Here is a 15,404-nt window from a genome sequence, read left to right on the forward strand (position 1 = left end):
TTTGCAGCGACACCACATGGCCGTTAGGCGAACTGTACCAGTAACCTGTTGCTCGCTCTCCCTCGCGTGCTCGTCATACATGCACGTACGTACACAAACGAGCATCATCATCGGCCGCGAAACACTGTGTATTTACCGGCATAATGTTTACAGAGGTAAGTGGTCATACACATGTGAAAGTCTGTGAAGGAGTCTGTGTGACATAGTCCAGAGCCAGACCAGCAGCTTCTCTCAAACAACTGGAGACGTTTAAAGGACAACGCATGAGATCTCAACATTAATTGTTTTTACAAAAAGTTGATGTAATCTCATGTTGACCATAAGTAGACCTACACTAGGTTAATATTTTCTCTTAATAGTCATCAGGTCAGCAAATGTGTTCTAACCCACAAGTGAAAAACGAAGTGTCTTCCTAGGCTTTGTCAGAACTGATAGCTACATGATGTTTTTTCACAACGACAGTCTGTACTTAATTGGTCAACTTGGGAAAGTAACTTTTGTTTTTTTACTTCAATTCTCATATTAATGTCCGCGTTATTGGGCAAAATTGTGCTGTGCCAACTTGCACATTTCAAATAACACTGTAGTCATTTTCAATTTGTAGGTAATTTACTGATTAGCTCTCTGAAGGCAACAGACTCAAGAGCTGATATGAAGCATGTCGCCGTCAAAACATATCTATCAGTATAGTCCGGTTTACAGATCGTGGAACAGGGGGTGTTTTAAATCAAGCCAACTGTTTGGATGGAGTGTCTCCTCCTTAGGTGCCGAGCTAACGTGAGCTGAACCGTGGTCTTCGGTGTCTGTAGCACCGGGCTCTTTAGAAGCGTGTTGTTGTTTCGCTCGGTGCTTGGTTCTTGTGCGGCAAGTTTCCCTTCCTGCACAATATAGACTAAAACTTACCGCTATATTCATGCCATTTAAGTCGAGCAGAGGAAAATAGTTGGTATTCCTGAGACAGAAAGCTCACGGCTGAATGATCACCTGCCTGTGTTTGTTTACAGCACGCAGCGTTCTTTTTCCCAGGATGCTACTGTGCTGACGTTAGCGTAAAACCTGAGGAGCGTGAGGAGGGTCTGAGCGCCCAGCCATGCACAAGATTTTGTAACAATGCAGACGGGGTCGCACCAACCACATTGCAACAGGGCCTGGAAGTACTTTACGCCGTTCAAATTTTGACAGAGCTTTAAAAATGGGGGGGTTCAAAGGTCTACTGAAGAGGTCCGTTGAGCGCGTCATGAAATGACTTGACGTTTGCATCAGGGACTGTGCACGCCGTCCGCACCAATGACGTCGACCGCAAGAAGCATGAATCAGGTTTTACCTTATCCATCGAATCAATGTCAATAAAACCAGCTTCTGGTTTGTTGTCGACCGTTTCACATAAAGTAACGAGTGCTTCTACATTTCAGTAATTGTAACGGCATTATAGAATCTGGGAAGTTACTGGATACATTTATACTGATAACCACAAATTTAATAGATCCACACTGCTTATGACTTACCTGACAAGAGGATATCCATTCATTCCATAAACATTACCAACAACAATATTCAGACGTCAGTACAATGTAAAGATGTATAATAGAAAACATTAATATTATATCCTATCTTGACATAGAAGTGAACATTATCATGCAGTTTTACAGTGGAATAGTGAAAAATAAAATGTAAATTATGTACATATTTCAGAATATAATCCTGAAATGCATCATGGGATGGGTTTGAAACACAATGTTTAGCTCTTGATTAAGAAGAAAAGCAATCATTGAAATAAAAAGCATGGGTACAGCCACATCCCCTGTGATATGGTGCAGACAGTAACTCAGATCCCTCCCCATCTGGTGCAGTTCCCCTCTTTTTATGGCTGGGTTTTTAAGCTGTTTATCAAAACCAATTGAATTGAGATCAACTGAAAAGGTGGGTGTACCCTTTGTGTGGCGAAACATAGCACATGAACTGTATAAAGCCATGAGGATGAATGAAGATTTAGAAGGAATTCAAGTGAGATGCTGCTCTTTAGCATACCTGCTGATCATGGAAACTATAAACTAATGTAAGTACTGGAAATCAACGTTGATTCGCTGGAACACTTGGCAATATCCTGCCATGGCAACATGTGCTTAACATATGCTTGTTAAGCTAGATAATAACAAGACAAATAGAGAAAGAGTTGTGTTGTGTCAAATTCATTTTGGCAGTTCTCAGATGATAGGTAAGTTTTGATGTGGGTCTATATTGTTCTGATGATTTTAATAAGTGTGTTGCTGATCATGCCTCATGAGCTCATGTTTAAAGTTGGGTTATTTAAAGTAACTTTTAACATGATTTGAATTCTCATTGCCTGGAACACTTTAGCCAAACAAATGTCTGAAATGTACCGTCATTTGAACTCTGAATTATGTTACAAAAATCAAGTTGCTCATTTATTGGACCAATCTGGTTTCCTCTCATCTACACTAACCTCTTCTTTGGCTGCTGGAGAAAAAAGGTAGATCAGAAAATAAGATTTAATTCAACCATTTAAATTCTTGAAGGCTTTATTTATCTTCTCTGGATTTATCAAAAGCTTGTTGTCTTCTCTCTCTATCCTCACTTATGAAAATGGACGGATTGTCATGACCACAGGCCCTGGACACAAACTATCTTTGCTGCTTGTGTTATCCCTAAGCTGAGTTTAGTCACACAATAGCACAGGGCAGCTCACAATCACACAGCCCATTTATTGTTTAATAATCCTTTAAGAGCTGTCTGCGTGGTTAAACTACAAGATGGAACGTTAACTTGCTATAGTGCATTCTGGTCCTTGCACAATCTTACCAGGGAAAACAGGCAAGCTAAATTTGGAACTTCCTCATATTATGGCTCACATGAGCAGTCTCTTAAAGTTATTGTTCCTTCCTTTTGTAGACAATAAATAGTTTGTAGTTGCAGTTAGCCCGTAGAAACAGCTGTGTGCGGCTTGCAGCTCGCTCTCTCGTTGACTGTCCCATACCTTTACTGAAAAACCACGAGAAGCAAGAAGGCTAAGCATATTTAGTCTAATATTTTAATAGCAAAAAATACTTTACATAAAAAATATATGTATATTAATAAATCTTAGGGCAAGACTCACATTCTCCAGGGCTGTGGGTACATGCCCACTTTGCCCATGCGGTGATCACTTTATGAGTGTCTGCTTTCATACTGATTCTAAAAGGTTGAATCATTTTAAACCTTTTCTGTGTGCTAGTCCACTACTTTCTGTCAACTATGCACAGTGATTTTAATTGCAAAATTGCAAATAGCATTTGTATGGCTTTTGTTTGTGTCTTTTTTTCCTGACCACACACACCTGCAGAGAAAGTGTGAACGCTAGGAAAGAGGACAGAGAGCTGGAAAGACTCTGTGATGACAGGAGGAGGAAGATGATGATGATGATGATGATGATGATGATGGAGGAGAGTGGGCAGTGATGTAGACATTTTCTCTTCTCAGCATTCTTACCTCTGATTGGTGTACCACCTGGAGAGGTAATTTGAATGCAAATAAGATTAGAGATAGCCATTAGTAAATCGATCAAGGTGGTAAAGAAGTGAAAGAGAAAAGTGGCAGGAAAATAGAGAGAGGGGAAAAACACAAGTTATGGACCCCCCCTTTTCTCACCTGGTTTAACAAATACCCTCTGACTTGAAAAGGTATTATTTAATGTTTAATAAGTTAAGATGTAAACCAAACCAATCATATTACCCTAACAGTGTTCTTGGTTAAAGGAACTTTCATTTGGACATGTTGTGTCAATTATTATTTTAACACATTTTTTTGTATATTCGTGTGTATATTTTATATTTATTGTAATACTTCTATGCATAGGTCTTGTAGTCCTTTAACTGTCTTCATATTTACATTGTATATTGATCGTGACTTTGTATCACATGACCTGTCAGGTGACCTCAGCAGTTGTATATAGGGATGTGTTTCCTAGCTTGATGAAGGGTTAGGGCCCCAAACGTCACACGTGGTCATACATTTCATTAAATGTGAATTGGAGCAGCTTCTGGTGTGCAGACTCTGTCTTCCCAAGTGCTATTTTTAGACCAGTGAATTATTTATTATCTAAAATGACTAAATCTAAACAAAGTTCTGTCTGAAATGATCTTATAATTGCTGACAAACACGACTCTGAATTTTCAACAACTGTGATTCACAGATCTAACAGGCTCCTTCTCATAACAATTGCAGAGCCGCATGGGTAGCATACGTTAAGACCTGCATCAGATTAAATGGTTCAATACACTGAGGACCTTCACATAAACCATTTCAATTTTAACACATTCCTGAAGGGTTTCATTGTTTATATTAAGTAACACTACAAAAGGGGATTGCATTAAAGGAAGATGAAAAACTATTTCTATTTAGTTATTTTAATGTGCTATATTTTAGCCTTAAAGGTAAATACAACCTTTCAAGGGGGCGGGTGGCATACACAGTAGATAGGGATGTTCCTATAGCGGCTTATTTCAAAATCAGATAAATGCTAATTGTTTAGCAAAGTGCGGCTAAAGTTAGCACTGCCAGCCTTCGGTCCACTTTGCTGGTGAAATGTGGTTATGCTCCTTTCAAATGGTTATATACCAGTTTAACCTGACACAGCCTACATACAGCCTCATCTTCATTTACTAGATCAAAATATTGCTAAATCATGCAGCTCCTATGATGCTCTCTGTCCATGTTGCTTGTTTACATTCAGGTAGTAGAGCCAGTGGGGTAGTGCACTGTGTGTACTGTGTATACACAGGTGTACAGAGTATACCCACTTATTTTTCAGTCTCCATGGGGTAAACCCACTTCAAAATCTCCTCTGATTCACACCAATGATTGATTGACAATATTCAGCAGTTTGCTGCCATTTTTAGGAGGGTAGGGATGGTGAAGGGACGACCCTCCCTATACTCTGTCTCTTATTTGTATGTTTGTTAGCACTTACTTTCCTCCTCTCTTGTTCTTTGCTTGTATTGTTTTACTCTCAGATGTACCTCACTTTCATTAGAAACTGTCTGATAAATCAGTTGTAGAATTGTAAAAAAGTCATTCTGGTGCCAACTGACAAGTATGCTGAATGTATTTGTTCAACCAGCTAATCTGGAACATCCCAAGATAAAGCACATTTGTTGGAAACTCAAGTTTGAATACTAATACTAATAATAATTAATTGTATATTTAGCACACTTTACACTAAAACTAATCTCAAAGTGCTCTTCTTCATTATATGTGAAGAAAATCAAACTGAAGTTTATAGTTACACAGGAGTAGCACGTCTCTGTTGTAAGTTAATTAATGGCACCATTTGGGCATATCAGGTCATATGCAGCAAACAGTGGGAAGAGGAATGGTTACTATACAGATGCTTAAAATCTGAATAATAAACCAAGCCGGTGTTAACAAAGAAAAAGAGGTGAGGAAGCCCTGAAAGCTGTGTGTCCCTGGGTATGATAACGGGAACATCATCAGCTTTCATCGGGCCCGGCTGCATTGCGACGCGCCCAGAAGATTCACACCTCTGCATGAAATCAGAATGACATGACACACTTTTGTTTTTCATTGTGAAAAATAATATGACTTCATTATATTTTCACAAGATGGAAGGGATGTCTTTTTCTGACGCAGCATCAGGATACTTCATCTGATATATCCGGTCAGAAAATCACAGCAACTTTGATCATGAATCGCTGATAAAAGTTCTGTGTCACAACATTGAATCAAGCTTTTGTCTATTTTTATTTATGTATCTATCTGCTACAATGAAAGTTCATCACATGAACATCTAAGCACTGCTAAGGAGGACCATTGATTAGATATATTATTATCATTGTTTACCCATGGCAGTCTAATATTTATCCAGGGAAAAACAATGTTTGAGTGTCTGAGGACAACTCTCTTTAAGATGTATCTTTATACTCCAGTGACTGATGGTGTTGTGAGCGTACAGTCACTGCTGCTCTATGAGCTACATGAATACCAAACGTTTCAGAGGTAATATAATTTGATTCTATTCCAATCCTCCAATACAATGAGCACTAAGTATTCAGGATATACGCTGCTAAAGCATGTACAGGTCTTTTGATGTGTCACTCACTGTTGAAACACACTGTTGTAATTTATAACCGAGCTGAGTTTGTAGTGGCACAACATCAGCGAAAATAGAGATAACTTTTCCAAATGGATTATTTTCAGGATTAAATTCCGTCATGGCAAATTATTTTCATTTTTGTATTAAATGAAACACTATTTGGATAAATTTATATAAAATAATGGTGAAGTGATGACTTCACATTGATATTTTACTTGCCTTGTGTAGGCCAACACCATAAATGTATCTTTTTTCATGAATGCGTCTGCCATCTGTGTTTGTCTGCGTGAGGACCGCATGTGACAGTACACAGCAAATTGTAGAAAATAATATTCAGACTGTTCAGCTTGTAATACCTCACAGCCTCACCTCAGGTCCACCCTGCTGCCTGGGAAAAAATCAAAACCTGAACGGGCATCAAAACCAAATAAAAAACTTCCTCAACCATTTCTCTCCGTCTGTTCAGGAGCCGCCTCAGCAGGTGCACCAGGCGGTATATAAGATTAAAAGGCTACACTATTTAGTTTTAACAAACACCAACACATGAAGTGTGGATTCACAATTTGGTGTTATTTTTCTTCGCTGCCTTTTCTGTCAAGCCCACAGAAACCCGCCTTTGAACATGTTGACAGGAGTTCTTTACCTGAACGCAGCTGTTTTATGCGCCCATTGCTGCTGTCAATGTCCACAGGCAAGAAGTCTTTGAACCAGTTGATCTCGGGGTCAGGGGTTCCGCTGGCCGCACACAGCATGGTGGCAGTGCGTGTTCTCTCCACCACCTTCAGCTGGGGGCCCATGTCTATGGTGGGGAATCCGTGAGGGATCTGGTCCTCTGAGGCAAAACAAGGGCAAACAAACACTGGCAATGAGACAGATGCATCATGAGTGGATAATAACATCATTCAACTAATCCCTGACAGAACAGAGAGCGAGCTCTACTGTTCCTTCCAGAACTTCCACCAGATACGTGTGCATTGTGTGGGCACTCAGGTCCGTCAAGGCTCCGTGCACCCTCAACCGTCAACACCCACAGGCCACGAGCGCCGAGACAAAGGAATTCCCGCAGTATTTTAAAGTTTCACTCGCGATAGTGCAAGATAATACGATATATGTGATATAAAACGGTATAAAAACATTCAAAACTCAAAAACAAACACACACATACGTCATTGTTCTGAGTGTTTTATTCTGAAAAGACCCAAAGATGTTTTAATGTTGTTTCAGTGTCTGACTTCCTGTCCCGCTCGATCTTTTCTGTGGTACACTGATGCGCTGCGCTCAAGGCAAAAATAGAAGTCCTGCGTATCTGCTGCGGAGGGCTCAGGGCCGCCAGAGCTGAGACGCAGAGCCGCGGAGCCGGTGGAAGCAAACACATTGCCGTAACAGAGCGGAGACGAACCGAACACACATCTGGTGGAATTTACAAGTCTTGTTGACCCTATTCAATAACCTTGTGAAGGTTTACAGCTGGGAAACATTCAGCACTAATGTAAATATAGCGGGGAAAAGAGGCATGGATTTGCAACTCATGGGCCCTCTGTCCATAGTGATAAGATATGCACCACAAGAGGCGGAGCTGTCACATCCAATACTTTACATCCATCATCCAATGCCACAGCCTTGTTCAACATCCAAATCTGTATAACTGTGCTTAATTTGATGAACATACCCTTGTTACAAACTAAGACCTTTTCCTTTGTAGGGACGAGATTTTAAAACAACCAACTCTTTAGTCATCAGAGAACGCCCCTTCCAAATAACCACAGCTCTGCTGTCTTGACTTCAAAGTTGCTTGGAAATAATTACTAGCTTTGGGACCCATGAGCCAGTGTCAGTCTTGATGCTGATTTAGATCTAACGTAAAATAAAGTCTTCTGGTATTCAAGCAACAAAACAACATTCGCCTGAGGCAGTGGAGCAATGGCAGCATCTCCCCGTTCTGAAGTGGCTAGAAAGATGGTGATCTGAGAGGCTGGGGGGGAGGGATAACATTGATTCCATAACCTACATGAATATAACTTTCCTGTCACCTGTCTACAATCTCCATTCATCACTCTTATACGACATATGCCAGGCGGGAAGCTGGACAGGAAAAGGAAGAGTGAGAGAGATATTAAGCATGTAAAGCAAGTTCCCACATTTTGAACAACAGTACCAAACTGAATTTGAACATTTTGACCAAAAAGTGTTGTCAAACCAAACAGGTAACCCACAGCGCCATAGAGTGAATTAATGTAAGACAAAATGAACTCTATGAAAGATAACTTCAGTGCATTTGAAAAAGCAGGAGAATAATATACATTAGATTATTACCACTTTTTCTTACACCTTTTCTTTTTCATTCGAGGTTAGTTCAGGTAGCCGGCTTCAGAACTTTCTTTATAATGTCAACTAATATCAAATGTCTTTCCCTCTTGCTGTCTATATAATATTATCATTTATGTATACGTGCGTTGACTTGGTTACACTGAACAAGAAGAAGCAGGAGTGAAACAGCTAGAATTAGATTGCACATACTTGGCATGTCCGGACAATAAGAGGAATTCAATAAGGCAGACATTCAGATGGGTCTTACCCTCTAAGACAGTGAGCTTGGCGCTGGTGCTTATCTCTCCCACACTGTTGGACGCTGTACATTCATATACGGCTTCATCACGGTTGGTCTTCAAAGGCAGAATACGAAGCACCGAGCCTGAGTTGTCATCAAACTCGAATACCTGGCAGGATAAAAGTCTATCAATGTTCTGCTCTCAGTTGCCGATCCAAACAGCACAATAGTATATAGCAGTAGTAGTAGTGGTAATCATTTATTTCGGTCACAAGTGAAAACAAAAACATTTTGACACAAAAGGTGTAGGCTGAAGCTTTAGCTTATATAGTTGTTTATGAAACTTATTTGCATCTCTAAGAAAGCATATAAAAATTATTATTACAGAAAATGGCGACCATGGGAAGTCAGGAACATCTGTGGCAAATTTGAAGAAATCTGTGTATCTTTATGGATGTAATGTTTTTTAATTGAATCTTTCACTGGATTTGGATCGTGGGGACCCTTGCTGATGCAGAAGGAACGTTTTAGTTGGAATATTTTTTCAGTTGTCTGACAGATGCTCTGACGGCCTGCAGTGTGGGGAGGTCAGTGGTTAAGATGGATGGACATTCTCATTTTGTGGTGTGGCTGGAGCATCAACTGGCCTTTAAATCTCTTTAGTTTCCCTGACAACCCCTTCAGTTTTTGCTGTTTGATCATCTAGTTGTAAATTAATGTTTTTAACCTTGCTACTCTGGTGTCCTTTTTACTTTAAGATATCAGAGCTCTCATATTGTAAACGGGCACGTGTAATATCGATATCAGGTCACCAGAATGCAGACTAAGTGATTGAGTAAAGGGATGAATCAAGTCCAATGTTATAAAAAAAATCTTATTCCAAGGCTAGAAGACACATAAATAACCTGGTTTATTCATCTCTTATGTTGCAAATGAAAATATGGATCAATGAGCGCAAAAAAAGGACATTCCACGGACAGTTGGCTAAAGACGAAATCCTTTGGGGCAGCTGTGGTTAAGTGGTAGAGTCGGCCGATTCTCGGGAGGTCGGGGGTTCGATCACCAGCTTCTGCAGCAACATGTCTGATGTGTCCTTGGGCAAGACACTTGCTGCTTTTTCAGCGTAAGAATGTGTATGAATGGACTTGTCACTTCTGATGGCCACTTTACATAGCAGCTTCTACCATCAGTGTGTGAATGTGGAGGTGTGACTGTGCGTTGTGATGGCAGTGTAAAAGCGCGTTGAGTAGTCAGAAGACGAGAAAAGCGCTTTTCAAGCTCAAGTCCATTTAGTCCATTTACTTAGTATGTTATATATAAATGACACATTTTACATTGGATTAGTCCAGGTCTAGCGCAGATTGAAGAGGAGTGGACTCTACATTGAATAACTTTTCACAGTTCATCTGTAATCTTCACTCCCCTTGTACAAGGTGCTGGTTTCAGGGGTGAGTCAATAGGTGTGGGATGTGGAGAAACTGGGAACATTGGGGTTTCTATTATTGAGAAAACCATTGATTTGGATTCTTTTTCAAATGTTCAAATGATGCTGATTCATTCTCTACATAATAATCCCAGAATCATCTGATATAATAGACCAGGAGAGGAAATTTGGGTTAATGTTATGTTCAGGACAAACAAGGAGTGGAACCCAACTCTTTTATCTCAGTTGGTGGAGTCAGTCGTCCCTTAACCGTAAGGGTTGATCCCCAGCTCCTGCGGCAACATATCTGATGTGTCCTTGGGCAAGACACTTAACCCCAAATTGCTCCTGCTGCTTCATCAGCAGCGTATGAATGTGTATGAATGGGGTTAGTTACTTCTGATGGTCCCTTTACATATAACACGGGTGGGTAGGTAGAGACACACAGAGGGATCAAAGCAACACGGCTAAAATACAAGAACAGAAAAAATGGATGTCAAAATAATACCGTAATTTGAATCTAAACATTGAAATAAACAACCACACAAATCTAAACCAGAAACTCATGACAGTTTATATGTTGATATAGTTTAACGTTTAAGTGATGCAACCTTCACATTTGCCTCTGCCTTAAGTGGGGTACTCACTACAAGATAATTGGGCCGATTTTGGGCCCGATTCCCCTCTTCAGACCAAAGTCTGCAAAGGCCGACTATCTGATGTTCAGGAAAGATCAGATTATCTTTCCAGATTCTCCTGTGGTGTGCGGTGTGTTAAGAGTGATTTTAACCTCCATAATCTGCTCGGAAGACGATCGGGGCCGCCCCAATTTGAAATCGTAAATATGAAACGTGTTCAATATTTTCGGTCAGAAATCCTGTTGTGTGGGGAGAACACCGAGATGTGTGGCGAGATTACATGTTATGATAGTGAAGACTATCTGGTTGTAGGTGAATGAATTGGATAGTGTGTGGTGTGCTGAGTTGATCGTCTCGTTGTTCACCATGAGATCTGAAATGTGAATCTGTCATGATTTTCTGTCATGTGTGGGGTCTCTCACATTTTCAAAATCATTTAAGATTTTAAAAATCGTTGAGTGTATGCCAGGCTTTAGACACACAGAATGCAGAGAGCCAGTTTGAAGAAAGTTTCTAAATAAGAAACACATCTGGCAGGGAGATATAAGGACCTTTACTGCGATGTACCTCAAAGCGCCTTGAGTTGACTCTCCTCCCCATCTTCTTCCAGATGATGCGAGGTTGGGGATCACCTATTGCCTGGCATACAAATGACGCCACTCCACCCGATATCCCTATCTGGTCATCAGGGGACCTAGTGATGCTTGGCATGGCTAAAGGAGAGGAACAGGTAAAGAAAAGAGGAATTGGAAAAGGTAACCAGGAATAGATGAAACACATGGGATATAGAAAGCTCTTCTACAGGCGGAGATAACAGATATCTTAATTCATGGGCTGTTTGTATTGATTACAAAACGGTGAGAAATATCCAGTCCACCATTCAATAAGAAGTTATCAATAAGAGTAAAGGCTTTTCTTTTGGTCTTTCTGTCGTGCTCTCCCCTGCATGCCACAGGCCCAGACGATTGTCCTGTTGAGAAGAGGGTCTCACTGCTGCAGTGTTGCGGGCTGTCTTGAAACATGTAGGCGTGCTTACTTTTCTCAACAGCATTCTTAGCTCTGATTTGTTGTTGGTTCAGTGAGTTTGGTTGCAGGTTTACAGCTAAGAGTGTCAGGATTATTATTTTTTTGGCGGTTTTTTGACAGGTACATTGAAAGGGGTTGGCCTTTTGCTGTCAATTTTTGTCGTCGATGGTAGGACATTGTTCATCACTGCAGCAACGTAACGCTCAACATCTGTGTGGCTGTCTCTGTTATTGCCCGTTTCCTGCTAGCGGCTACTGGACAGCATGTCTGCTACAACCAGAGTTTTTCTAGGAGGTGCATACTCAGCCTCCAGGCTGAACCTCATCAACCACATGAGAAGTCTCTGGCAGTGTATTGGAGAGTTGTCAAGGTCTCTGGAGTTCACAAGTGGAATGAGGGGCTGGTGGTCTGTGATTAGTTTGAAAGCAGGCAGACCATAGAGATATTTCTCTGAACTCTCACATGCCCAAACAGATGCCAGGCACTCTTTTTTTATCTTAGCCTTGTGTCAGTATAACAGTACGCCACCGGTCGCCAGTCCTCACCATGGAGCTATAACAGGACGCCACCCGTCTTGAGCCCCTTGCATCAGCTCAGACTACTATGCTCATATGATGAACCTTCTAGCTCGGGATTCTGGAAATCTTATAAGACGTAGTCATAAATCACAAAAACTGTTGGTACTTTATTTTAATATCTAAAAATGTATCTGGTTTCACGGGAATCTGATTCTCTGCCTCCCTCAGCACTAAGTTGTTTTCTTTTGGTGCCTGTGTGTTAGTTAAGCATCCATTTTTAATGTTAATAAGATCACTTTTTAAAAGCAACACCTGAAGTCCAACTGAAACCAGCTCTGTGTAGGTATGGCAAACAGCCTGTTATGTGAAGAGTGAAAGACAGGCTCTGCATATTTTATTGACGTATACAAGTAATCTAATTAAAATTTACAGTTAAGCATATAGGCATTTTCACCCTTCTCAGAAACAGACAGAATACGCGCCCGTATTCACAAACTTCCTGAGAATCCTCTCAGAGAGCTTCTCACTTAGCTTAAACAAATCCTAGCAAGGGGTTTTAGTTAAGGAGTGATTTAGGAACATTCAACTCTGAGCGAGGAAGAGACAGAAACTTTTATCTCAGTGAGGAGGCGTGGTCGACCCCATTGCTAGGTATGACACATTTTTTTCAGAAGCTGTGATTGGTTGATCCAACAAAATGGAGAAAAAAAGTCAAACATAGAATCTAGTCAGACATTGTGTAATTATGAACACTATAAAATTAGCATCTGTGTTCATTTGTAAGACATACTTTATAAGTATACAGCCTACAAGATGTTTGAAATCACATGCCCATTGTGCAGCAGCTTCTTCACATGCAAAAGGTTACATAAGCAGGTAAAGAGTCTTAATTTGTGATTGGATCCACCTGTGGAGGTAATCACTGAAAAAGTCATTTTTGGCTTGAAATGTCTGCACAAATCATTTCCGTCTGTTCGGCCCAAATGTGATTCAATAATATTCTTTATGTTTGCAGAACATTTCTCCATTTCCTCCTCAGATTGAGAAACACTTCATCCTGTTAAAACTCCTCCTCACTACTCCTCACTGTTTGACACCTTAGGAGCTCTCTTAAGGGCTAAGACTCTATGTGAATAACTTTTATCTTTACAAGGATCCAGTCTTAACTTTGAGGTGAAATTCTTAGAAAATTACATGATTCTAAGAATTTTCCTAAAAGGTTGTCACTAGGAGTAACTCTTAGTACTTAGGAGGCTTCGTGAATACGGCCCCTGATCTTTAAAACATGGGTCGAGTTCTGACTGTGTGCATAATAGGACTCACTTTCGGTGAGAGAAGGTATCACCAGTTTGGCCAGAAGCAGGAGATAAAGAGTGCCACTGTTGAGAGGAGGCAGCCATCTGAATCCTAGGTCCATGGTCAAACCACTGGTACACTTTCCTCTGGTTCCCACACTTCAGCTGATCGGCAACAGCTTTCTACAATAATGGAGTGACACCTGCAGAGAGATAGGACAATGTGAAACACAGAGGATCAGGTCATGTTATACCCGTCAGTCTATGTCCATCTATTTCTATGTAAATCAAGGTGAACTTTTAAGGTGAATACAAGAATAAATGGATCCCCAGTCACATTATCTCAGTGTGTTACTTTCAGTGTTTCACACTTTACTCAATCACACTTTTAAATCTTACAAAGTCAGTGTTACTGACTTTGTAAGATTTCAGTCAGGCTAACATGTTTACATCCTTTTAAAAACTCCAATTTTAGTTGGACTGCCAAATCAACTTTTCTTACTGCATCTAAATGAGCCAAGTGAAATGTTAATGAAACCTTTTGCACAGGTTGGAGGATTTGTCCAAACATGAACATTTTGCATCTTTGTATGCTGTGGGAGGTAAGATCCTGAGTTTGAGGCAAAAGAAGGAAATTAGATGTTGTAAAAGAAGTTCTATAAACTGCAAGTTGGTGAAGACTCTTTAAAGGGGATTAAACTGGGGAACTTCACTAGCTAAGAGTGTCACAGCTTTTGATATACCTCTATATAATGTTGGTGCGAGATAGCAGACCAATGTTTAGCATGGCCTCAAGACTCTTATTTATAATTTTATTTTATGTAATTTATTAATCCCTGAGGAAAATTCAGATTTTACACTCTGTTATTTTAGAGACATGTTTCTCACACACATAGGCCTGAATCACACACATTCACAAACAGGACCTGTGGACAGGGGCGTCGTAGTGGGGGGGAAAAGTGGGACTGACTACCCAAGGCCCAGTGGGGAGGGGGGGCCCTTCATGGGCCTGAAATAAAAATGTATTTCTTATTTTGCTTATTTCTCTATATTATAACTGCAATAAGATCACTAAAATTGTCTGAATAAATAAACAAACATTCAGAATTCCTTTCTGGAAAAAATGTGGAGTCTGTCTCAAAGGCCCCTCTCCCCCCTTCTGAATGCGCAGAATGGTTTAGTCCGCCCCACACCTCTCGACTGAATTGATCTATCGGTGGTCAGTCGAGTCAAGAGTGAGAGATGTGGCATCTAATTCTGATTTATTGTATGTTTACAGTTTATCATTAATGCAAGTAGAATTTTTTATTCAATAAGATCACTTTATACAATAAAAGCCTTTACCACAATTTCCCAGTTTGGGATCAATAAAGTAATTCTATTCTATTTACAACATTAACTATAGCAAGTTAATAAGTAAAATAATGCTGCAGGAAATGCTTCAAATGTCTGAAAGGTGCATTATGTTACAAAGTTTAAATTATTTTTAAACTATTAGGAAATATTACAGTGATTATTTATCTTCCATTTTCAGGGTGTAAAACAAAGTAAAGTATAGTTCAATGTTTGTATGGGTCATTTGTGTGATGGAGGTGTGGTTGTAGAAATTTTCCGGGTTAGTTTGGGCCATGATAGGAGCCCAATGTGATATCTTTTCATGGGGCCCGGAGTTCCTGGCGGCGCCCCTGCCTGTGGACATGAATTAGTGGAGAGATGTCAGAGTGGGGATGACACACAGGGAGCACATCAGAGCGGTTAGGGGTTCGGTACCTTGCTAAAGGGGACCTCGGCAGTATTTGGGAAGTTCCCTGCACCTCTCCAGCTACCAGACCATGCTCCCATATGCT

The 15,404-nt window shown here is 40.4% G+C and overlaps 1 protein-coding gene across 1 annotated transcript in view; it reads right to left on the reverse strand.

The window, feature by feature from the left end:
- Positions 1–15,404, reverse strand: part of LOC109982509 (receptor-type tyrosine-protein phosphatase F-like) — an 83,902-nt gene that overhangs the window by 42,337 nt on the left and 26,161 nt on the right. Inside the window, exons 2-5 of the mRNA XM_065956049.1 lie at positions 13,586–13,760; positions 11,286–11,431; positions 8,685–8,826; positions 6,753–6,941 (exon numbers count right to left, since the gene is read on the reverse strand). Coding sequence (XP_065812121.1) covers positions 6,753–6,941; positions 8,685–8,826; positions 11,286–11,431; positions 13,586–13,679 — 571 coding nt within the window. The 5' untranslated portion in view covers positions 13,680–13,760. The remainder of the gene's footprint in view (positions 1–6,752; positions 6,942–8,684; positions 8,827–11,285; positions 11,432–13,585; positions 13,761–15,404) is intronic.

Source organism: Labrus bergylta, chromosome 6 (assembly GCF_963930695.1).
Source record: "Labrus bergylta chromosome 6, fLabBer1.1, whole genome shotgun sequence".
Taxonomy (NCBI): domain Eukaryota; kingdom Metazoa; phylum Chordata; class Actinopteri; order Labriformes; family Labridae; genus Labrus; species Labrus bergylta.